The 23,893-nt window shown below is 43.3% G+C and overlaps 1 protein-coding gene across 6 annotated transcripts in view; it reads right to left on the reverse strand.

Annotated features, from left to right (window-relative positions):
• HSF2BP (heat shock transcription factor 2 binding protein) overlaps positions 1–23,893 on the reverse strand; it is a 125,908-nt gene that overhangs the window by 50,485 nt on the left and 51,530 nt on the right. For all 6 annotated transcript variants that reach the window (XM_024239301.3, XM_024239300.3, XM_054542603.2 and 3 more), the window contains one exon: positions 8,927–9,030. In XM_024239301.3, the coding sequence (XP_024095069.2) occupies positions 8,927–9,030 (104 nt within the window). The remainder of the gene's footprint in view (positions 1–8,926; positions 9,031–23,893) is intronic.

A 23,893-nucleotide genomic window follows, 5' to 3' on the forward strand; every position in this document is an offset into this window, starting at 1 on the left:
CTGAGGGAGATGAAGGGCCTGCTGAGGGAGATGAGGACCTGCTGAGGGAGATGATGACCTGCTGAGGGAGATGAGGACCTGCTGAGGGAGATGAGGACCTGCTGAGGGAGATGAAGGGCCTGCTGAGGGAGATGAAGGGCCTGCTGAGGGAGATGAGGACCTGCTGAGGGAGATGAAGGCCTGCTGAGGGAGATGAAGGGCCTGCTGAGGGAGATGAGGACCTGCTGAGGGAGATGAGGACCTGCTGAGGGAGATGAAGGCCTGCTGAGGGAGATGAGGACCTGCTGAGGGAGATGAAGGGCCTGCTGAGGGAGATGAAGGGCCTGCTGAGGGAGATGAGGACCTGCTGAGGGAGATGAAGGGCCTGCTGAGGGAGATGAAGGGCCTGCTGAGGGAGATGAAGGGCCTGCTGAGGGAGATGAAGGCCTGCTGAGGGAGATGAAGGGCCTGCTGAGGGAGATGAGGACCTGCTGAGGGAGATGAGGACCTGCTGAGGGAGATGAAGGCCTGCTGAGGGAGATGAAGGGCCTGCTGAGGGAGATGAGGACCTGCTGAGGGAGATGAGGACCTGCTGAGGGAGATGAAGGCCTGCTGAGGGAGATGAGGACCTGCTGAGGGAGATGAAGGGCCTGCTGAGGGAGATGAAGGGCCTGCTGAGGGAGATGAGGACCTGCTGAGGGAGATGAAGGGCCTGCTGAGGGAGATGAAGGGCCTGCTGAGGGAGATGAAGGGCCTGCTGAGGGAGATGAAGGCCTGCTGAGGGAGATGAAGGGCCTGCTGAGGGAGATGAGGACCTGCTGAGGGAGATGAGGACCTGCTGAGGGAGATGAAGGCCTGCTGAGGGAGATGAAGGGCCTGCTGAGCGAGATGAAGACCTGCTGAGGGAGATGAAGGGCCTGCTGAGGGAGATGAAGGGCCTGCTGAGGGAGATGAGGACCTGCTGAGGGAGATGAAGGCCTGCTGAGGGAGATGAGGGAGTCCCAATATCTGCAGTCCATGCACTGGAGACTGGACAGCCAATGTGTAGTGCCAGTGTGAAAGCCAGCAGGCTCGAGACCCAAGAGCTGGTGTTTCAGTTTGAGTTCAAAGGCAGGAAAAGGCCCACATCCCAGCTCCAACAGTCAAGGCAGAGATCCCTTTTATTCAGCCTTTTTATTCTGTTGGGGCTCCAACTGACTAGATGAGAGCCACTCACCTGCCTGAAGGCAATCTGCTTTACTCAGTCTCCTGGTTCAAATGTTAATCTTATCCAGAAACATCCTCATAGACAGACCCAGAGTTAATGTTTGGCCAAATGTCTGGGCATCTCATGGTCCAATCAAGTTGATATAAAAATTAACTCTCTTAGAGACCACCTAGGTGGCTTGAATAAAAGCTTCAAACCTGCATGAAAACCAGCCTACTAATTCTCAGAAGAGATTTTCCCCCCACTACACTCAATGCCAAAGGTCAAAACAATTTTCCTTAAAAAACTTCCAGATTAAGCGAGTATCTTCAGTTTACCCCGACACTGCTGGGAAAGACCCTTGGGAGTTTCCTCTCAGGCTGCTCACCTGAGGTGGGACCGGGGCTTTGTCTCCTATCCCCCACACCCTGGGAGCCCTGAAAACTAAAGGAAAAGTTTGAAAAATACCCTCAAAGCAAGAAGCTAAGTTCTCTGTTAACCTCTCTGTCCTGCCACTTTCACTTGACTTTCATGCTCTAGGTGTAATTTTATTTATTTATTTAGTTAGTTAGTTAGTTAGTTATTTAGTGGCCAGGAACAGTGGCTCACACCTGTAATCCCAGCACTTTCGGAAGCCAAGGCAGGAAGATCACTTGAGACCAGGAGTTCAAGACCAGCCTGGGCAACACAGTGAAACTTCATCTCTACAAAAAAATGTTGTAAAAACTAGCCAAGTATGGTGGTGCATGCCTGTAGTCCTAGCTACTCAGGAGGCTGGAGCAGGAGGATCCCATGAGCCCAGGAATTCGATGTACATTAAGCTAGCATCACTCCACTGCAGTCCAGCCTAGGCGACATTGCAAGACACTGTATGAAATAAGTAAGTAAAATGTTTTTTTGTGTCTCACTCAGCATTCTGACTGTTCAGTAAGGAGAGGTGGTCAGGGATTTTTCCATCATACCCCTAGCTCCCAATCCATGGCCTGGAAGGATGGAACATAGGGAGACCTATAGGAAGCTCTCAACCCAAGGTGATGGTGGCTCAAAACCGGGTGGGAAAATTAGCCGGGCATGGTGATGGGCACCTGTAATCCCAGCTACTGGGAGGCTGAGACAGGAGAATCGCTTGAACCCAGGAGGCAGAGGGTTGCAATGAGCCAAGATTGCACCACTGCACTCCAGCCTGGGTGACCGACCAAGACTCTGTCTCAAAAAAAAAACAAACAAACCTAGGTGGGAGTGCTAGCTGGTGATCAGATTCTGGAGATATTTTGAAAGTAGAGCAATCAGGATTTCCTAACAGATTGAATGAGGGCGTAAGAGATTAAAAGGAGTCAAGAATCACTCGAAGGTTTTTTAAAAGTCTGAGACACTAGAAAAATAGAATTGTAATCAATAGAGATTAGAATTTGGTGTGAGGGAAGATTAGGGGTTTAGTCTGAACATATTGAATGTGAACGTTTATTAGATGTCCAAGTAGACAGTTCAATCTATGAGGCTAGAGCTCGGAACAGAGGTCTGGGCTGAAGGCACAAATCTGGTAGAACCTGATCAATGCTTTGTGTTACTCAGACAAGCCAAATAGATGTAAGATGGGAATAACCGCCTATCTGCCCTTTTAGCATTGAAAATATGGTAGGAAATGCAGTTTCCTGTGATCACAATACTAGTCTGCATTAACAGTTACATAACATGTGGCCACCATCTCAATACACTCTGTCCTCGTCGGCTATTTGCTCGAGTTCTATGCCAGTTCTGTGGCTTAAGAGGAATGAGAAGAATGTGGACAAAGCCTGGGAAAAAGCCAGCCATGTAGTTGAACAAAGGGAAGACAAATGAAATCTAGCAAACGTTAAAGGAAATAAGATGATTTAGTCAGGGATGGTTAATAGCAACTGGTGTCGTACTCTGAATCAGAGAAGTCTAGATACTTGAAAGTAACCTGCCACCTTTAGAGCAAGCAAACAAAAGAAAATGAGTTTTCACTGCAGCATGAGATTTTTTTTTTCATTTCAAGTCTTTTATCCCTAAAGCATGAGATATTTAGATTAGAAATAAAAGAGGAAAACTAGAACCCATTTAACACCTGCTACATTAGGTGTTGGCCTAAACACTATTGCATTTTAATATACATGAAGATCCTTGAGGTAGAAATTCTCATTTTATAGATCAGAAAAGCAGGATTCTAAAAGGTTAGGTAAGTTCACAAGCAGGAAAGCTGCAATTCAAATCTGGGTTGAATGAGTCCAAAGCTCGTGTTCTTATTAAAATATATCAAATTTCTTAACAGAAATTGATAAAAGTAGGAACTGGTTACTGAAAGGGATAATGAGATCTTTTTTTTCCTCAATCTTATTTTTTTTTTAAATGAAGTTTCACTCTTGTTGCCCAGGCTGAAGTGCAGTGGCACGATCTTGGCTCACTGCAACCTCCGCCTCCTGGGTTCAAACAATTCTCCTTTTCCTCTATCTTTTAAAAATTAGAAGAGATTCTTATCTGTCCAGTATATTTTCATAAACTAGACCTACCTAAAACCAAAGGAATAGAAGAAGCCAGTTTTCAAATTATCTCTTAGTCCTAAGCAGTTATGATTCTAGATTCTGAAAACAGTCCCACTACCACCAGCACCACCACCAAGCACCAAGAACTATTTTTGTTCCTATTTTCCTATTCTATAGTAAACTATGTATTCACCTTCTAAAACACATGTGAAATTCTATAATTTAAGATTTAAAGTAATCCCATACATAACTCAGGAGTCAAACATCCTAGGCTTAAACAGATCTTGTTTTGTTTGACTTTAGAACAAATGATTCTAAACATTCTAAAGTAAGATGACCTTGCAATGAATTTATGAGGGGTTGGGCTGTGCTCACTGTGTTGAAATAACCAGTAATTATTTTCATGGATAAGAAAGCCTGGGATGGCCAGGCGCGGTAGCTCACGCCTATAATCCCAGCACTTTGGGAGGCTGAGGCAGGCAGATCACCTGAGGTCTGGGAGTTCGAGACCAACCTGACCAACATGGAGAAACTGCATCTCTATTAAAAATACAAAATTAGCCGGGCGTGGTGGTGCATGCCTGTAATCCCAGCTACTCAGGAGTCTGAGGCAGGAGAATCGCTTGAACCCGGGAGGCGGAGGCTGTGGTGAGCAGAGATCACACCATTGCACTCCAACCTGGACAACAAAAGCGAAATTCTGTCTCAAAAAAAAAAAAAAAGGAAAGCCTGAGATGATGTCCCAGAAGCAAAAAAAACTGCATTAACACAACTTAACAAGCACCTCATATTATCCATAAGCCAAAGCTTAAGCAGGAAAAGTCCACCTGAGTCAAAGAACACAATCTCTGATGAGTGGCGGGAACTTGGGTTGCTTGCTACTGACAGAACTGCATAAATTAAGATGAAACTCAACAATTTTCACTCACCCCCGGAAACTTCCGGAGGACCAGAGCTAAAAGGGCCATAGAGAACATTTAGCCTAAACTCCTATTTTTATGAGAAAGTAGGATTACTGGCTGCAAATTAGCCTAAGTAGAGGCTGGCATATTGTTTCAGGGCAACTGACTCAGAAGCCAAGCAAAGCCAGACCTAATGTCAACTAAACGTGAGAAGTCATCCAGTACCGGCCCGGCACGGCGGCTCACGCCTGTAATCCCAGCACTCTGAGAGGCTGAGGCGGGTGGATCACCTGAGGTCAGGAGTTTGAGACCAGCCTGGCCAACATGGTGAAACTTTGTCTCAACTAAAATTACAAAAATTAGCCAGGTGTAGTGGCAGGCACCTGTAATTCCAGCTGCTTGGGAGGCTGAGGCAGGAGAATCACTTGAACCCAGGAGGTGGAAGTTGTAGTGAACCGAGACTGCATCACTGCACTCCAGCCTGGGCAACAAGAGCGAAACTCCATCTCAAAAATAAATAAATAAATAAATAAATAAATAAATAAGAAGTCATCCAACACTAAGGCTTCCACCCGAGACATGTCCTGCTGAGCAGCAGTCCTGTAGCATTGTTGGGAAACAGGGTCTGGAGCCAGGCAGTCGGGGTCTCAAATCAGCTCCACCACCCCATAACTATATAACCCTGGCACCTTACTCACTTCCATGTGCCTCAGTTTCTTCATCTATGATACAGAAACAGTATTTACCTTACAGGGTACTGACAGACATAAATGTAACAAACGTAATACACTTAAAGCCATGACTGGTACTCAAGAAGTATTAGGTATTCTTATTTAATTATTCTCTCCCTGGCACCACCAGCATCCTCTCCCACAGATTGACACTGTCTGCTTGCTCATGGCCCATAACAACCAGCCTGGATAGTTACCTTATAGGTCAAGTCTAGGAACCACCTCTGATTCTGTGATTCATGAGAGGAAAAAAGCTGTCTGGTCAAGTATCCAACCCTGGTGGGTAAGTGTTATCAATGGAGTACAAGCATAGCCCCCTGGACCTGCCCTCAAACTGTGGAAGGTCTAGGGCTTTAACCCTACTTGCAAGCTTGCAAGCTAACAAGCTAGCATGCTAGAGTCTTACAGACACTGGCAGAAGACACAAACTCTTGAGTCTGAGACCAAGAACTTGTTATAGCAACAGCCATTGCCAGAGCAGCAGCATTTATGCCAGTTTAAGACCCAATTCCACAAGGCCACATACATGCTGTGTGGGCTGTGTCACAGGAGAGGAACCCCAAGCTCTGGCTGAACTTTGCCCTAGAGGGAAACATTACTACATAGGTGTAAACAAACCTACCCTTTTTGCTCTGGAAGGAGACAGTATCTCTGTCCTCTAAGGATGTCTGCTATACACACATCCTTGAAAAGCTAGCCAGAAACAAAGGTCAGTTCCTCTGCTCTTAACACATGAAGAAACAGGAGAGACCCTTGTGTCTCCACAATATCTAAATAAATGAAGACATGTACTTGTGTTCATGGATTGTAAGTCTCAATATTGCTAAAGTGTCAATTCCCCCCAAAATGAACTATTGATTCAACACAATCCCAATAAAAATTCCAACAGGATTCTTTTTGGTAGCAAGTGACGAGCTGATTTTTAAATTCATATGGAAAGGCAAAGGGCTTAAAAATAGCCAAAACAACCTTGAAAGAGAACAAAGTTGGAGGACTTATACTACCTGACTTTAAGATTTATTACAAAGCTATCAAGATTTATTATAAAGCATGGTATTGGCATAATGATCCAAAAATAGATGAATGGAACAGAACAGAATCCAAAATGACCTTCACATGTATTGTCAACTTACTGTCAACAAGGTGCAAAGGCAATTCCTTGGAGAACAAAGTCTTCAAAACAAATGGTACTGGATCAACTAGATAGAAAGTCTTATGCAAAAAACAAAGCAAAAAATAAAAATAAAAACAACAACAAAAAAAACTCACCACAAACAGATACCAATTCAAAACAAATCATATACCTAAATGTGAAATGCAAAACTATAAAACAACGAGAAAACACATTAGAAAACCTTTGTGACACTGATTTAGGCAAAAATTTCTACAACAAAAGCATGCTTCTTCGAAGAAAAAGAATTATAAACTTTATCACAATTAAGATAGGTCTTCTGCTCTTCAGAAGATGCTCTTAAGAGAATGAAAGACAAGCCACAAGCTGGGAAAAAATATTTTTCCAACACATTTGTCAAAGCACGCAAACCGAATACATAAAGAACTCTCAATATTCGTAAGAATCTATCCAATTTTTTTAAAATAAGGAAAACATATGAACAGATATCATCAAAGAAGTTACACGAATGGCAAAACATGAAAAGATACTCAACATCATTAGTCATTAACAAAAATACAAATTAAAACCACAGTGAAGTATCATGGTAACCCTATTGGAATGTCTAAAATTAAAGAGAATGACCATACACTAATACAATGCTGCTGGGAATGTAAGATGGTACAAGCACTTTGGAAAACAGGGTGGCAGTTTCATAAAAACTAACATGCACCTACCACATGTCTCAGCGATCCCACTTCTAGGTATTTACCCAAGAGAAACAAAAGCATATGTCCATGCAAAGACTTGTACAAGAATGCTCCCAGCAGCTTTATGTATAGTAGCCAAAAGCTGGAGACAACCCAAATGTCCATCACTAGCTCAATGAATACACAATTGTGGCATATCCACAACGTGGAATATTATTTAGCAATAAAAAGTGATGAACTATTAACAGACACACGGATAGACATGGATGGGTCTCAAAATCAACATGGGTGGATCTCAAAATAATTATGCTAAGTGAAAGAAGCACGGCAAAAAAGAATACAAACTATGATTCCACTTATATAAAATCAAAGAAAATGAAAACTAACTACAGCACAGAAAAGAGGCAAGTCACTCTCTGGAAAGCAGGGAGAGGAGCAGGAAGGAGGGACCACAAAGGGGCACAAAGTGCCTTTGGAGGTGGTGGGTTTGCACATTACCTTGACTGTGATAATAATTTTACAGGTGGACATTTATATCAACACTTATCAATTGTTCACTTTAAATATATGCAACTTATTACATGTCGATTATACATCAATAAAGCTATTTTTTAAAAAAGCATTCACCACCAAATGGAACTGACACTAAAAAAATAGAGGTTAATTTGAATTATAAAAAAATAAAGAAAATTATTTTTATACATGGGTGAAATGTATAACTCATTAAACAACACATAGTGTTAAATATTATGATGAAATTGGGACAGAACTTTAGGTTAGATTGGTAGTTAAGGGTGAAGAGGAAAGGATGCAGTAAAGATAACTTTTTAAAGAAATTTTAAAACACACACATACTATACATGTGTACTTCTCTTCAGAGCTGCAGTGTCTTTCCAATTTCTTTTTACCCAAATTATTTAACAATGAGTCTTCTCTTTTATCTGATAGAACCACATACCCACATAGAGTACTGTGCTGTTAAATAGAGAATGGGATAGGCTGATGCTGTTTACCAGCTGTTTTATAAGAGACAATTTTTCTTTGTGTTGTAAGGACACCAGTAAATCATAACCAAATTGAAAGCAATACTTCAGAAACAGAACTAGAGTAAACTTAAGATACCAAGAAATTTTCTAAAATTTGACTTTTTTTTAAAGAAATAACATCTTATAATCAATCCTACTTTCTAATACTTTAAAATTTCCTTCAGCTACAGAAGCACAGGTATACAGTAGTCCCCTCTTATCCACAGTTTCACTTTCCACAGTTTCAGTTAGCCACAGTCAACCACGGTCTGGAAACATCAAATGGAAAAATCCAGAAATAAACAATTCTTAAGTTTTAAATTGCACACCATTCTGCGTAGCAGGATGAAATCTCATGCTGCCATCCCACTCCATCCCATCAGGGACATGAATCATCCCTTTGTCCAGCATACGCTATGCGCCCTTTAGGTCACTCAGTAGCTATCTAGGTCATCAGGTCAACTGCTGTAGTACCACAGCACTGGTGTTCAAGTAACCCTTATTTTACTTAATCATGGCCCTAAAGCACAAGAGTAGCGGTGCTGGCTTATTATTATAATTGTTCTATTTTATTATTAGTTGTTGACAACCTCTATGCCTAATTATAAATTAAACTTTACATACAGATGTATGAATGTTTAAAAATATAGTATATAGAGAGGATTTGGTGCTATCTCTAGTTTCAGGCATCTGCTAGGAAACTTGGAGCGTGTGCCCCGTGGATAAGGGAGGACTACTGCAGAACCCGTACAAGCGGCTGTACAGATCACCCCCCGCTTACCACTCAAAAGCCACCACAGCAAAGGGATGAATCCTGGACTCTCGCTGATGTATTTCAGGCCTTTCAAATTGATGCTTACATTGTACAGGGACATCAGCATTAGCCTGAAATGTAAAAGAAAAAGGTGTTGGAACGCTCCATCCACACTACATTTCACCCTAAACATACCTACTAGTTAAGAGGAACTTAACGTATTTAGAGCTCCCTCACATTTTAGATGTCCAATTCTACAATGTGGATAATGAGAACTGTAATGTAACGTATGTGAATTAATAATATCTGTCTATGTGAGGCCACAGGAAAATGGGCAACTTCAGCAATGATATCACATAATACCGCCTTTCATAGGCTCACATAATCAAGAGTCTCCAATGCAGAGAGGGTCCCACAGGAAACCTCACAAACCATATTTATTGATTCATTTCTTTTATTACCAATCCTGCATTAACATACAGGTTACCCTCAATTTGTAAGAGCACTGTACTCTCAAAGTTCAATTCAGCCATCTAAAACCCAATGACATATTTTCATTCAATGAACATTACGCATGACATCCAGGTAGCCAGGTCAGGCCACAGGACTACATAATCACAGTACAAGGAATGAAGAATACTACAACCCAACCATCCCTCACAACCAACAGAGCAGTTTACTGAATAGGATAGGACTTTACAAGCTGTTTCGGGACGGAACCATGGCTGGCAATGCAGAGTCTGATGAAAGTCAGAAACTACAGGACTTTGGTTTCTGCAAATACTGCAAAATATAAAGAACCCAAACACTTTACACTGCAGAGCAATAAAAAGGCTAGACAAATATTTTTTGCAAAGCCTTTGAAATAATGAATGAGTTTGCAAGAAATGAAAGGAAAACATCTCTAATCAGGAACAAAGTAAGAGCACAAAATCTCAGAGGAAAGTGCAAAAGATGCTACAATTCCAAAAGACTAGAGCTTCAGTTACAGTGGCTTCATGCAGAGGGACCAAGGGAAAAGCCTCAGAGAGACACGGACATTCAGTTCACAGGCCCTGCAGAAACCAGAAGAGAGGAAACTTTCAAGCTTAGCATGAATTCACATTTTTGGCAGGCCTGAAAAATCCCCAAGCCAGTAATTTTAATATAAAACAGACCTGGGATAGACGCTCCCCCAGCTTCCTGGACATTAAAGGAAAGGATCCTCAACCTGGTCTTCAAAGAATTCCCACAAATACATACTAGCAAATGGGAGTTCGTAACAAAAATCATAATATGACGCATGAAAAAAAGAAGACCAGGTAAGCAACGGCCAGCACAAAGAACCAATAACAGGGCTAGAACCAAAAATTTTTCAGATACTAGAAGTATCAACTGCAGAATAGAAAACTGGTATGTTTAATGGGAGAAGATAATTTTAAAAGAAATTAAAAACATAATCAAGAAGCTAGGATTACTATTATGAATGACCAGCCAATTTAAAAATAACAACAGAATTTACAAAAATGAAAACAATAATTAAAATGTAAAACTCAAGGGTAATTAGACACATGGAAAAGGAGAAATACTAAACAGAAAAGACAGCTTAAGAAACTACAGCAAGAAAGAAAAACAGATTAAAGAAAGATAAAAGTACAAGGAGGCAAAGGTGGAAAAGTTCAACATTCTTCCAAATAGGGTCCACAAAGAAAGAACAGAAAGAATGAAGGAAAAAAATGTTTCAAAAATATTTTCCAGAAATGAGTAAATACAAACCCTCAGATTCAGGAGGCACAAAAAAATCTCAAGAAAGATAAAAAATAATACAAATCTACAAACATCACAATCAAACTTTAGAAAATTAAAGACAAATTTTGTAAAGCAGCCAGAGAGGACATATTACCTATAGAAGAGTAATTACACCAAAAGCTGGGCTCTCTATATCTACCAAGTGTAAAGAGAAAATAACAATAAAGTTAGAATTGTGAACCCAGCAAAAGTATTTTCAACAAAAGAGGTAAAGTAAAAATGTTGTCAAAGAAAATCTCAGACATTTTTAAACAGATCTGAACTGAAAGAATTTGAAGGACAGACTTCAGAAAAAGGAAAATGATGTCAGAAGAATGTTCTGAGATACAAGGAGGGAATAAGTAAAGGGATGTGAGTGTACAGAAGTAAACATGGGGGGTAAAAGCAGTCATTAAAATGTCTACTCTACGGGATTTTTGAAACTTTTCAACAGAGCTAACATACAGTCCATGAATGCATGTAATCCAGGATGTAAGTATTAGAGCATTCTAAGATGCCTCTACTGTTTAGGTGAGAAAGACATTAATTACTTTCAAGTATACCAAATACATCAAATCATGCTTTAAAAAAGGGGCTATCACTGAAAGAAACAAGGGTAAACTTTCAAGACACTAGAAGAATAAAATGAACTCAGAAAAGATCTTAGTGACCTTGAAAGAAAGATAACAGAGTAAGACCCTGTTGAAAGAAAGAATAGAAAAGGAACGAAAAGAGAAAGAAGAAGGGAGAGAGAGAAGGAAGAAAGATGGTGGGAGGAAGGCAAGAAGGGAGACAGGGAGGGAGGAAGGGAGGGAGGAAGCGAGGGAGAAAGAGAGGTAGGGAGGGAAAGATAACTCAGAAAAATCATAATAAAAAGAAAAACAAAATATGACAGAATAAATAAATCCAATTATTTCATTAATCACAAATGTTAATGAACAGGATACTCCTATTAAAAGGCATAGATTATAGATTGTTAGATTAAAGGAAAAACAAACTGCAACCATGGACTGTTTCAAAGAAACACACCTGAAACAAAAGTTTCCAGAAAGGGGCCAGGAGTGGTGGCTCACACCTGTAATCCCAGCACTTTGGGAGGCCAGGGTGGGGCAAATCGCTTGAGGCCAGGAGTTCAAGACCACCCTGGCCAACATGGCAAAACCCTGTCTCTGCTAAAAATATGAAAAAATAGCCAGATGTGGTGATGTGCACCTGTAGTCCCAACTACTAGAGAGGCTGAGGCAGGAGAATCTCTTGAACACAGGAGGCAGAGGTTATAGTGAAGCAAGATCGCACCACTGCATTCTAGCCTGGGCAACAGAGTGAGACTCTAAAAAAAAAAGTTTGCAGAAAGTTGAAAGTAAAAGAATGAGAAAAGATTTTTCAAAAAAAAGAAGAAAGGCTGAGGTAGCTACATTAACAGAAAAGAAAACAGACTGAGTGCAGTGGCTCACGCTTATAATCACAACAATTTCAGAGGCTGAGGTGGGCGGGCAGCTTGAGCCCAGGAGTTGGAGGTCAGCCTGGGCAACATGGCAAGACCCCGTCTCTGCAAAAAATACAAAAACAGCTGGGCATGATGGCACACCCCTGTGGTCCCAGCACTGGAGCAGCTGAGGTGGGAGGATCACTTGAGCCCAGGAGGTTGAGGCTGCAGTGAGCTGTGGCAGTGCTACTACACTCCAGCCTGGGTGACAGAGCAAGACCCTATCTCAAAAATAATAACTAAAAATAATAATAATTTTAAAAGAAAGAAAAGAAGGGAAAGCATCTTTAAAAATTAAGAGGCTAATTCTTTTTTCTTTTTTTTTTTTTTGTGAAACAGAGTCTTGCTCTCTCACCCAGGCTAGAGTGCAGTGGCGCTATCTCGGCTCACTGCAACCTCCGCCTCCTGGGTTCAAGTGATTCTCCTGCCTCAGCCTCCTGAGTAGCTGGGATTACAGGCACACGCCACCACACCCAGCTAATTGTTGTATTTTTAGTAGAGATGGAGTTTCACCATGTTGGTCAGGCTCTCGAACTCCTGACCTCATGATCCGCCCACCTCGGCCTCCCAACGTGCTGAGATTACAGGCATGAGCCACCACGCCCAGCAAGGCTAAATATTTAATACTGAAAAGTTCAGTTCATCAGAAGGGTAGCATTTTAAACTTGTATGTACCTAACAATATAGCCTCAAAAATACATAAAGGCACAAATTGATAAAACTACAAGAAAATGCTGACCAGTCCACAATAATGGTAGCTTTTAAGGCACCTCTTATAGCACTTAATACATTAAGCTGATTCTCTGATCCACCACATAATTAAGTTAAAAATCATTTTTTAAGTAAGTTTTAAAACTCCAAACATTTAGAAAATTAAAAGTACATCTCTATAAGAATAAGTCAAAGAAATTATGAGGAAAATTGGGCAACTGAACAAGAATGAATATACAAAAATAAAACTTGTGATGCTAGTGAAATACACACACACACGCAGCCTTTAATACTTATTCCAGAAAAAAATAGCTGCAGCAATGGCGGAGTAACTTGCATTGGACTAACCCTCCACTAATAAGAATCACAAATTCTGAACAAAATATAGGAACCATTTAAGGGGAACGGAAAGCAGCCAAAGGCAGGCAGAAACTGAAGAGAAGTGCCCCCTTGAAAGAAGTGGGGTGGCTCATGCCTATAATCCCAGCAACTTTGGGAGGCCAACATGGGAAGATTGCTTGAGCCCGGAGTTCAAAACCAGCTTGGCCAACACAACAAGATCCCATCTCTTCATTAAAAAACAAACAACAACAGAAAAAAAACATTAGACAGGCATGGTGGCACATGCCTAGAGTCTCAGCTACTCGGAAGGCTGAGGCAAGAGAATCACTTGAGCCCAGGGACGTCAAGGCTGCAGGGTTGTGACGGTGCCAGCCACTGCGCTCTGGCCTGTGTGACAGAGCAGGACCCTGTCTCAAAAAAAAAAAAAAAAAAAAAAGAGAGAGACAATTTATTTTTTTATAAAGAGGCAAATATATTGAGGTTTAGACAAGGCCACATAGCACCAGGCAGCGACCCTCTATCGGAAACCTGGGGATGAGCAGCTTGAGAAGGAAAACCAGAGTCCAGGGTCACCAGGGTGGAAAGAAAGGGAAGAAGATCCCTAGAAAGGAGGGTTTCAGAACAAGGGAACACTAAAGTGTGCATGAAAACCCTCCAAGGTCCTGGCCTGAAAATGGCACAAGTGTGAAGCAGAGAAAGCGGGAGAGCTGCAAGGCAGAGGAATGAGGCACAGCTCTGCTGCAGACCACATCCAGGGAGCCAGAGCTCAGGTATGAGTCAGGCAAAGCTGACGACCAGCTAGGACTCACATAATTCCCTTCAGGAAAAGATAACGGAGTCCAGAGCCCCCACAACCTACCTTCTGCCACCTTCAGTACACATGCTATCAAATAAACACTGAACTAGCACAGCCGGCTAGGATGAGGACAGTAAGCCACTTGCTTTGGGTGTAAATTTAAGGGAGTATCAAAATGCCCAGTAGCCCATATTTTTTAACACTGTAATTCAATATTTTAAAAAATAATATTAAAAATGCCCTAATAAGCAAAACTTTAATTTTTTACTTTTTTTCCTAGAGCTAGGGTCTCACTTTGTCACCCAGGCTGGAGTGCAGTGGTACAGTCATTATTCACTGCCACCTAGAATTCCTGGGCTCAAGCAATTCTCCTGCCTCAGCCTCCTGAGTAGCTGAGACTACAGGCACGTGCCACCACACCCAGCTAATTTGTAATTTTTTGTAGAGATGAGGTCTTGCCATCTTGCCAAGGCTGGTCTTGAATTCTTGGCCTCAGGCAATTTTCCCACGTCGGCCTCCCAAAGTGCTGGGATTACAGGCCTAAGCCATTGTGCCCAGCCCAAAATTTTAAATAAAGATGGAACTGGTCACATACTGGAGCCTAAGGCAAAAGGAAAAATCAGTAATACTGACCAAGTCCATTATAAAGGGATTAACTAAATATACTATGGTACATGTAACACATGCGTGCCATAGAAAATTTCTATTGTAGTTCTCTATTAAAATCTCTGGTTTCCCCACTAAACTTTGTCAAAAGCAAGCTCCGTGCCTTATCTTTATCATCTCACAAACTAGTATAGTAAGACTGGACGCAATAAGCACTCAATTTATTTACTGAAAAGTGAATCAACTCCCAGTGATTAAAGATCAAAATATATAAAAGCTAAGGTCTTCCTTCTCGCCCATGTGACCACAGGCACTTTCTTTTTTTGTGTGTTTTTTTGTTTGTTTGTTTTTTTGTTTTGAGACAGAGTCTCGCTCTGTCGCTGAGGGAGACAGGCAGGCTGGAGTGCAGTGGTGCAATCTCAGCTCCCTGCAACCTCCGCCTCCCGGGTTCCAGCAATTCTCCTGCCTCAGCCTCCTGAGTAGCTAGGACTACAGGCGTGTGCCACCACACCCGGCTAATTTTTGGTTTTTTTTAGTAGAGACAGGGTTTCACCATGTTGGCCAGGCTGGTCTCAAACTCCTGACCTCAGGTGACCCACCTGCCTCGGCCTCCCAAAGTGCTGGGATTACAGGCCTGAGCCACCGTCCCTGGCCGACCATGGGCACTTTCAAAGTCCCTGGCAATGCTCTAGAGCCAGGAAAGACAGAGCTATGCAAGCACCCTCCAGAGCAGGGTGCTCAGTTCTCAAAACAAGGTCCTCAGCCTCCCAGCGGGCTACAAAATAAGCCACACTGCAAGTTCTTTCAAGTTTCACTGACAATTTTTACATGAATTCAAAAGCTACTCACTAGTAACCTATTTAATGAGTTATTAAGGGCTACTCAAATGTAGTGTTCATGAGGAAAATTTAGCACCTTAACTAGAATTCAGTGAGCTGTTGAATCCAGTATTCCAAGAAAAGTTCCTGCTTCAGATCACAAACACAGAGTTGGAATTCCTTAGAATTAAATATATTGCCCATGGCTGCTTTCACACAGGCAGTAACAGCAGAACTGAGTCACTGCAACAGAGATCATATGACCCCAAGAGCCTAAAATATTTTCTGTCTGACACTTTACGGAAAAAGTTTGCTGACCTCTGCCTTACAGCATGAAAATAAGATAAGCCAATCTTCTGTATGTCTTAAAAAGCAAAGCTAGTATCTGGTAATAACTGTAATATAGGGCAACCTTCTGAAAAGATGGCCAGTTGAAATTCTCTGCTGACTGCCATTTAGATTTAAGGTGGCAAAAACAACTCCCAAGTTGGCAGATGTCTTTAAATTTTCATATTTGGTCAAAATCAGTTATCCTTAAGAAGCTAAAATGAAATACATACTTACAACAACCATGGCGCCACCTGAGACCTCACGTGACTGCCAAGATACATCTCACAGAAGACCAAAGACTTCTAGGTCACACAAGAGTTAGCAAAAAATAAACCCAAAAAACTGTTTCTTATGCAAATGTTTTGTCTAATATAACACTTCTATTCTAACCAAAAATATTTGTAAATAGTGTATCAAGTTTCCAGTTATCAAGTCTAAAGAGACTGCCCATTCATTTTACTCTTCTAGTATTGAAATATTAAATGTTATTTCTTGGCCAGATGCAGTGGCTCATGCCTGTAATCCCAGCACTTTGGGAGGCTGAGGCGGGCGGGTCACTTGAGGTCAGGAGTTCGAGACCAGCCTGGCCAACATGGTGAAACCTCATCTCTACTAAAAATACAAAACTTAGCTGGGCATGGTGGCACACACCTGTAGTCCCAGCTACTCGGGAGGCTGAGGCAGGAGAATCATTGAACCCGGGAGGCAGAGGTTGCAGCGAGCCAAGATGGCACCACTGTACTACAGCCTGGGCAATAAAGTGAGACTCGGTCTCAAAAAAAAAAAAGGAAGAAAGAAAACGTTATTTCTCAAACTACCGTACTAAGTGTTAGGCTTTTTCTTCCAATGACAAAAAAAAAAAAAGTAGGTAAATTCTGCTTCCTGCCACAAACCTCAGCAGAAAACCTGTTATAAATGGGGCTAATGGGCTCCAAAAGAGCAAGTTCCCAATCTCTGCAGTCTTGATCATCTAAGACACATCTGACATTTAAAAGGACTGAAAATATGGCTAAAATAAAGGTACTGGTGAACTCGAAATGCTACATAAGCAACACGAGTAACTCATCTTCGATAAAAAGCAAGTTCTCTTTACCTAAATATACAAGGTCTCAGGGCTGAACAAGCACAAGGTGTGAAAAGCAAGAAAGCACTCCTCCACAGGCCAACACAACTGAGTCACTAAAGGTAAAAGTGACAACTTGACCACCTTATTCTTCATCTTAAAAGAAAATATAACTTGTAACCTACGAGTAACAGAATAAACACGCCCAGTACTTCAAAACAAACTAGCAATAAAAATAAGCAAGAAAAAGGAGTATCTGTGAAGTTCACTGCCCAGAAACAAGCCAATCAGTGATGCTAAACTGACCAAAATCTAAGGTAGCCAAATTAGCACCATAAAGTAATTCTACAGTACAATAAGTAATAAAATTCTTACAAAAGACTGCATATAATTTGAGAAAGCAATTGGCACAGCAATATTACATTTTTAGACCAAATTATTCTTGACAGAAACTTAAGAGGCCTACCAGTTTTTCATTAGACAGAGTACAGTAACTAATGACTTAATAGACTTTAGATTCCATGCCTCTTTCCTCAGTCAAGTTAGAACCTAAAAACCTGTGGTCTATATCATGTCATCCTCAAATATCTGTATGTTAATTTGTATCTATTATGTTACAACGAAGACATACAAAAAGATATAAAGAATAATACAATACCCACCTCCCTGGTTAAGAAAGAAACCCTATAACCAGAGTTGAATTCCCTTGGTGAACACTACCCAAAGGCGTGCTTCAGGGAGGTGTAACCACAGCTATGTCTGATATTTAAACTAACCACGCATTGCTAATACTTTAGGCGTGGAATCTTTTTTCTTTGCACGTCTACATCAACAGCAGCATACTGCATGGCAATCACTGCCATGGTGAGATTCGTTTATGTTGATTTCTATAGCTCCAACCTATTTCCACTGATATATGCCAACTTTTTAACTAATCACAATTTATTTATCTATTCTCCATCTTATAGACATTCAGGTAATTTCCTAGTTTGTGCTATTACAAACACCACTGCTATAACATTTTCTGTACAAGCATCCTGGTATCCTATGGAAAACGTTCTCTGGAGTACACATGCAGACGGGGACTCTGTCCTCGGCATGTGCAGACACAGCCTCCACAGATACAGGCCAGCTGGCTCCACGTACCCTCCAGCAGCACATGGACAGGTGTAAGCTTCACTGTGGCTTCATGTCCAATCGGAAGCTTGTAATCATCAGACTGTGATTTTTTTTCAATGAGAGGCACCGAAAAGGCATCTTATTAGGGTTATAATTTGCTTTCCCCTGATCACTATGGAGAGCAAGAATCTTTCCCATGTTTATGAAGCTGCTGCATGTTTTATTCCATAAATTGCCTGATTTTTTCTTTTGCCTATTTGTGTATTTGGTTATTTGCCTTTTCCTTATTGAAAAGGCCAAATAAGCAAATTACTTAGTTATACCAGTTTTTTTTTAAATGTACACAGAATGACCAAACTAGACAGGGTAAAACCCAAAAATGCCTTTCAGAAGAGCTGATGTTCACAGCACCATCTACCAATTTATAACTCAACAGAGACCAATTCAGTGGCTGGTAAGTACATTGTAGCTGAAAGCTGTACCACCTGGAAATAATACACATTAGTTCACAGGCCCCAAATGACTTCCAGATATTGACTTTTGTTAATATCTGGAAATGATGAGGACTCTAAACTTAGGAATTTGAACATTATCTAGATAGAGTTTGTCTTGAAAACATACTTCCTTCATTACGACAATTAATTGTAATGCAATGTCTTAAAATTATCTTACAAGATCCCTAATGATAACTTTCCTATCTAGAATTACTAAAGCTTTGACTGGAAACTGTTTAGAAACCCCATCATGTTTGAAGATTTCTTTTCAGCCAATACTTATGTGATCACCATTAGGTGATTGGGCCACCAAAATGCACAGTAACACTCTGTAGAACTTTTAATAACAAACAAGGGAGAACCACACCCAGAAAGTGAGGATTTGCTCTCACTCATCATGTAACATTTACTGAGCATTTTCTCTGTCCTGGACTCCACGCTCTCCAGCAGTTTACAGGAAATGGGAGAGAGACAAACAAAGCAACTAGTGAACAAAGTGTGGTATAAGCTTCACAGGTTCCTCTCCACACTTAGTTCTAAAAGGCTGCTATTGTCTTAAGACATTTTGTGGAAACACTTCTAGAAGCATCTTCGAAAAATGCAATCTGCACTGTGACTATTCCAGACGAATTCTTTGGAAAACAGGAGCTTGTGGGTGGCTCCAACCTGCAGATGCAGCCACACAGCTACTCCACAGAGAGGTGGGACGATACCATCACCCTGATTTGCCCACAAAGGTAAGCTGGTTTTCCTGCAGAGCTCACAGCTGCTTCTGAAGTCAACTGCACAAAGAATCCAGAAACTTCCACAAGCCGTACTCTCACTGATGACATCCAACTGGTGACACCTGGGGAAGATGCTGGGCAGGGATAAACCAACAGTAACTTCGAGAAACAGGAACCACATAGAGCCCAAACTCCAAGAGGCATTTCTGTAACCCTCCACCCTGTGCCTGGATGAGAAAACCTTGCTGAGCCACTGTTCTCCCACACATGCCAAATATTCTCCGGCCCATGACAGTGAAATGCACTGTGTCAGTTACCTCAGCTTAGTAAAAGCAGAGGTGTTCTCGTCATAGACACTGCACCCCAACTGCAAATCCAAGGAGAGTGTTATCCTGAGAACCAAGTGACCATTCAGGAATGTGGGTAGCTCCCACCCCAGAGGCCTCTCTCCTCACTCCGGATGAAGAACCACCTTAAATTCTGGGCCTTCTGCCATCCCCTTCAATAACACCTCCAGCAGGTCTGACCTGAGGAGCCACTAGTGTAGATGTGAGAAGGCCTTTCATGGCCTACTCAACAAGGACTGGTAAAATCATAGGCAGCGTGGGCAGTGAGGAAAAAAAATAACCTGGCCTCCATAAGGAAGTACAAAAAAAGGAAGGGAAACTTTAAAGCTGGAGAAATCCACAAGTCTAATAAAAAATAATAATAATAATTGCAGTTGCCTAAGTGTTACCAAGTATCAAGGAAAACGGAAACGCCAGGGTCATGTCACAGCAGTGGAGAAAGAGGAGCCACAGAAAGGAGACTTTGGGCCCTCCACATGCAGCTCAGTGCCAGGACAGCGCTCAGGGCCCCCCCGCAATCCCAAGGTCCAGGCACAGCACAGATCCTGCCCACACCAGGCCCTGGGAGCACAAGCCTGGGTGACCAGTGGCCGGAGGGGAAGGAAATGGACTGAGGTGGTGACGATGGGGGACGCTCCTGACACGTGTCATTCCATGGCTGAATGACTAAGGAGAAATACATAGAGACAAAACAGACAGGACCCTGCCAGGGGCATGCCACCAGCTGACTGCACTGAACTTCCCCAGCCTTGGCTGACAGAGCTCACCCTGCACACAGTTCTGTCAAGTGGCCATTTCCAGCAGACACCTGAGACGCTGATGGGAATGGGGAAAATTACCCGTGAGGTATGGCTGTCAAGACTGAAAAGCTACGACCACTACAGTAAACAGAATCCAGTCATCCTGCTGGCAGCACCAACCACCTTCAGGGGCCTCCAAGGTCAGCTGGTGTGTCTGGCCACCATATGCTGGAAGTTCCTAGATTTGGAGAGTTAAAAACAGAGTCTTCACAAAAAAGGCAGATAAACTAGGAACAGCCCGAAACCATATGGCTGGGGAGGCTATGCCACTGAAAGAACTCACAGAGGCTGAGTCACAACAATGTCCCATGTACAACCCTATGAATGTTTGCCACAAAAGACATGGACATGTGGCCCAATTGCAGAATCGAGTCTGATCCACCACTGACCTGCAGGGCCCACAGGGATTTCAGGGGGAGGCAAAAAGAACACTCCACGAGCCAGCTCTGCATTCTGGGAAAATGCAACATGTCATGGTAAACCCAGGCTGGCTAGTGGTTTGAAAGGGCAGCCATGGCCTGGGAGACAAAAGGCTGAACAGGAGCCAGTGGAGCGGGAGCGCTGGAAATACTGGAGCAAGAAATGACAGGCAACAGGACACATCCCAGAGGAAGGCTCAACACAGAGGCAGGAGGATTACACACACACACACCACAGCACACACCCCACACCACACACCACTCACACACATCACACACACCACACACACCACGCACAAACCACACACACACACACCACACCACACACACACACCACACACACACCACACAGCATGCACACCATACACACACACCACACACACTACACACACACCATACACACCCCACACACACACCATGCACACACCACACACACTACACACACCACACCATACACACACACCACACACATCACACACACACCAATATACACACACCACCATACACACACTACACATACCACATCATACACCACACACCACACACATCATACAGCACACACACCACACCCTGCACCACACACACCACACCTCGCACCACACACACACCACCACACACCACAAACACACACCACACTATACACTGCACTCACACACATCTCAGACACCACACACACACCACTCACACACCATACGCACACCACTCGCACATGACACACCACACACACCACACACCACACACATGCCACACACTACACACCACACACCACACATACCACACATCACACACCACACACACCACACACACACACCACATACACACCATACACTACACACCACATACATCACACACACACTACACACACCACAAAGACACATCACATACCACACAAAGACATCACACACCATACACCACACACACACTACACACCACACACACCACACACACCACACACATAAGACACCACACACACATCACACACACCACATACCCACCACACACATATCACACACACCACACAACACACATACATCACACACACACCACACAGATACCACACACACATCACACACACCACACACAGCACACACACACCAGCTGACTGCACTAACTGCCCCAGAGCCCACACACCCACATCACACACATACCACACACCAGACACACACCACACACTATACACATCACACACCCACATCACACACCACAGATCACACACACATCACACCCCACACACCATACACAACATACCAGCTGACTGCACTAACTGCCCCAGCCTTGGCTGACAGAGCCCACAAACACACATCACCCACCCCCCGACACACACACCACACCACACACACACCACACATACCACACACACCCACATTCCCCACACCACACACACTCCTACACACACACATACACACACCCCCACATATGCAGCCCACACACCCCCACACGCCACACCCACACACACACACACACACCCCCACATATCCCCCCACACGCCTCCCACAAACACACATACCCCATACCCTCCACATGTACATACACACCACAAACATCCCCCAACATACACATACCACACACACACATCCCCCTCACATAGCCACACACACCATGCATGCCACACCCACATCTCCCCCCCCACACACAATACACACATCCCAATCCCCCATAGTCCCACATATACAAACACACCACAGTCACACACATCACATGACACCCACCTCCCCCCAACATATATACACACACACCACACACATTCCCTCACACTCACACCATAAACATGCCCCACACAAACACATACACACCATACACACCAGACACCCCAAAAGACACCCACATACACATACACCACACCCAAATACATCCTCATTTCCCCACGCCCCCCCCACATATACACACCCACACCACACACACACATCCAGGTCATATGTGCCTCTGACACATGAGAAGAAAAAGCAAAGGTGAGTGGAATAAACAAGGGAGGGCCAAGCTGAGGCAGCCACACTCACGCCCTTGCCTCTGTGCGGCAGGAAGTAAAGCCGCCTGCTGGGACACCCACCTGCCAAGGAAGAGCAGAGCAGGGAGGCCGTGAGGGTCACACCCGAGGTCTGCCTCCACCAATGTGGAAATGAGTGGGAGCTGAAAGGACATAGAGGAGGATTCCGGGGTGCTGGAAACCAGGAGAAATGACGAGAGCCCGTGCACACAAGAAAGCTTCTTCCCAAACCTCACTAAACAGCCCCAGCTGTAGGAACAGAGAAGGATGGCTGGGCTGATCCAAGGTTGAAAGCATCGGGAAATGTGGTGCACACTGGGGCTGGGTGAGCTAGAGGGAGGGGAGGCCACGGAGGCAATGGTGTGAGCAGGAGGAAAGAGGAGGGAGGAGGAGCAGGAGGGCTTGCAGTTTAGAGGGAACAATGGTAGGAAAAGGAGGCAGGGAGGAGAGGAGGTGCGGCCTGAGTGCCACAGCAGTGTTTACCTGGTGACTATGTGCAGCATCTGGCTCAAGGCAGACTATTGCCACAGTGAAGGGCACAGCAAATCTGGGAGCTGAGAAAGGCAGGTGACCTTGAAATTAGATTGTTGAATGAATCACCTGTAAACATGTTCAAGTCATTCAAGATAGCAGGAAATGGGGAGGCGGACACCAACAAGCCAGTACTCAGTGAACAAGGGAAATGCCTGGATGGCCAGAAAAGTACAGTGATGAGAAAGGCTGGATGTGAAGAGAGCAACTGGTTGCTTGAATTTTCAAGGAGGAAAAAAATTTGCATGAGATTGGAAGAGAAACAGCCTTTTAAAAATGAGCATTCTGGGACATTTCATTAAAAATTAAAATGGGCAGCTAGAAGAAACACTTCCCCTAAGAACTGGAATAAGACAGAGATATCCACTCTTACCACACCTATTCAACACAGAACTGGAGGCCAGGTGTGGTAGCTCACGCCTGTAGTCCCAGCACTTTGGGAAGAGCCAAGGAAGGCGGCTCACTTGAGCTCAGGAGTTCGAGACCAGCTTGTGCAACATGGCGAAACCCTGTCTCTACAAAAAACTACAGAAATTAGTCAGGTGTGATGGCACACACCTGTAGTCCCAGCTACTCAGGATGCTCAGGCAGGAGAATCGCTTGAGATCAGGAGATCGAGACTGCAGTGAGCCGTGATTATGCCACTGCACTCCAGC

The sequence above is a fragment of the Pongo abelii genome, chromosome 22, assembly GCF_028885655.2.
Source record: "Pongo abelii isolate AG06213 chromosome 22, NHGRI_mPonAbe1-v2.0_pri, whole genome shotgun sequence".
Lineage (NCBI taxonomy): Eukaryota > Metazoa > Chordata > Mammalia > Primates > Hominidae > Pongo > Pongo abelii.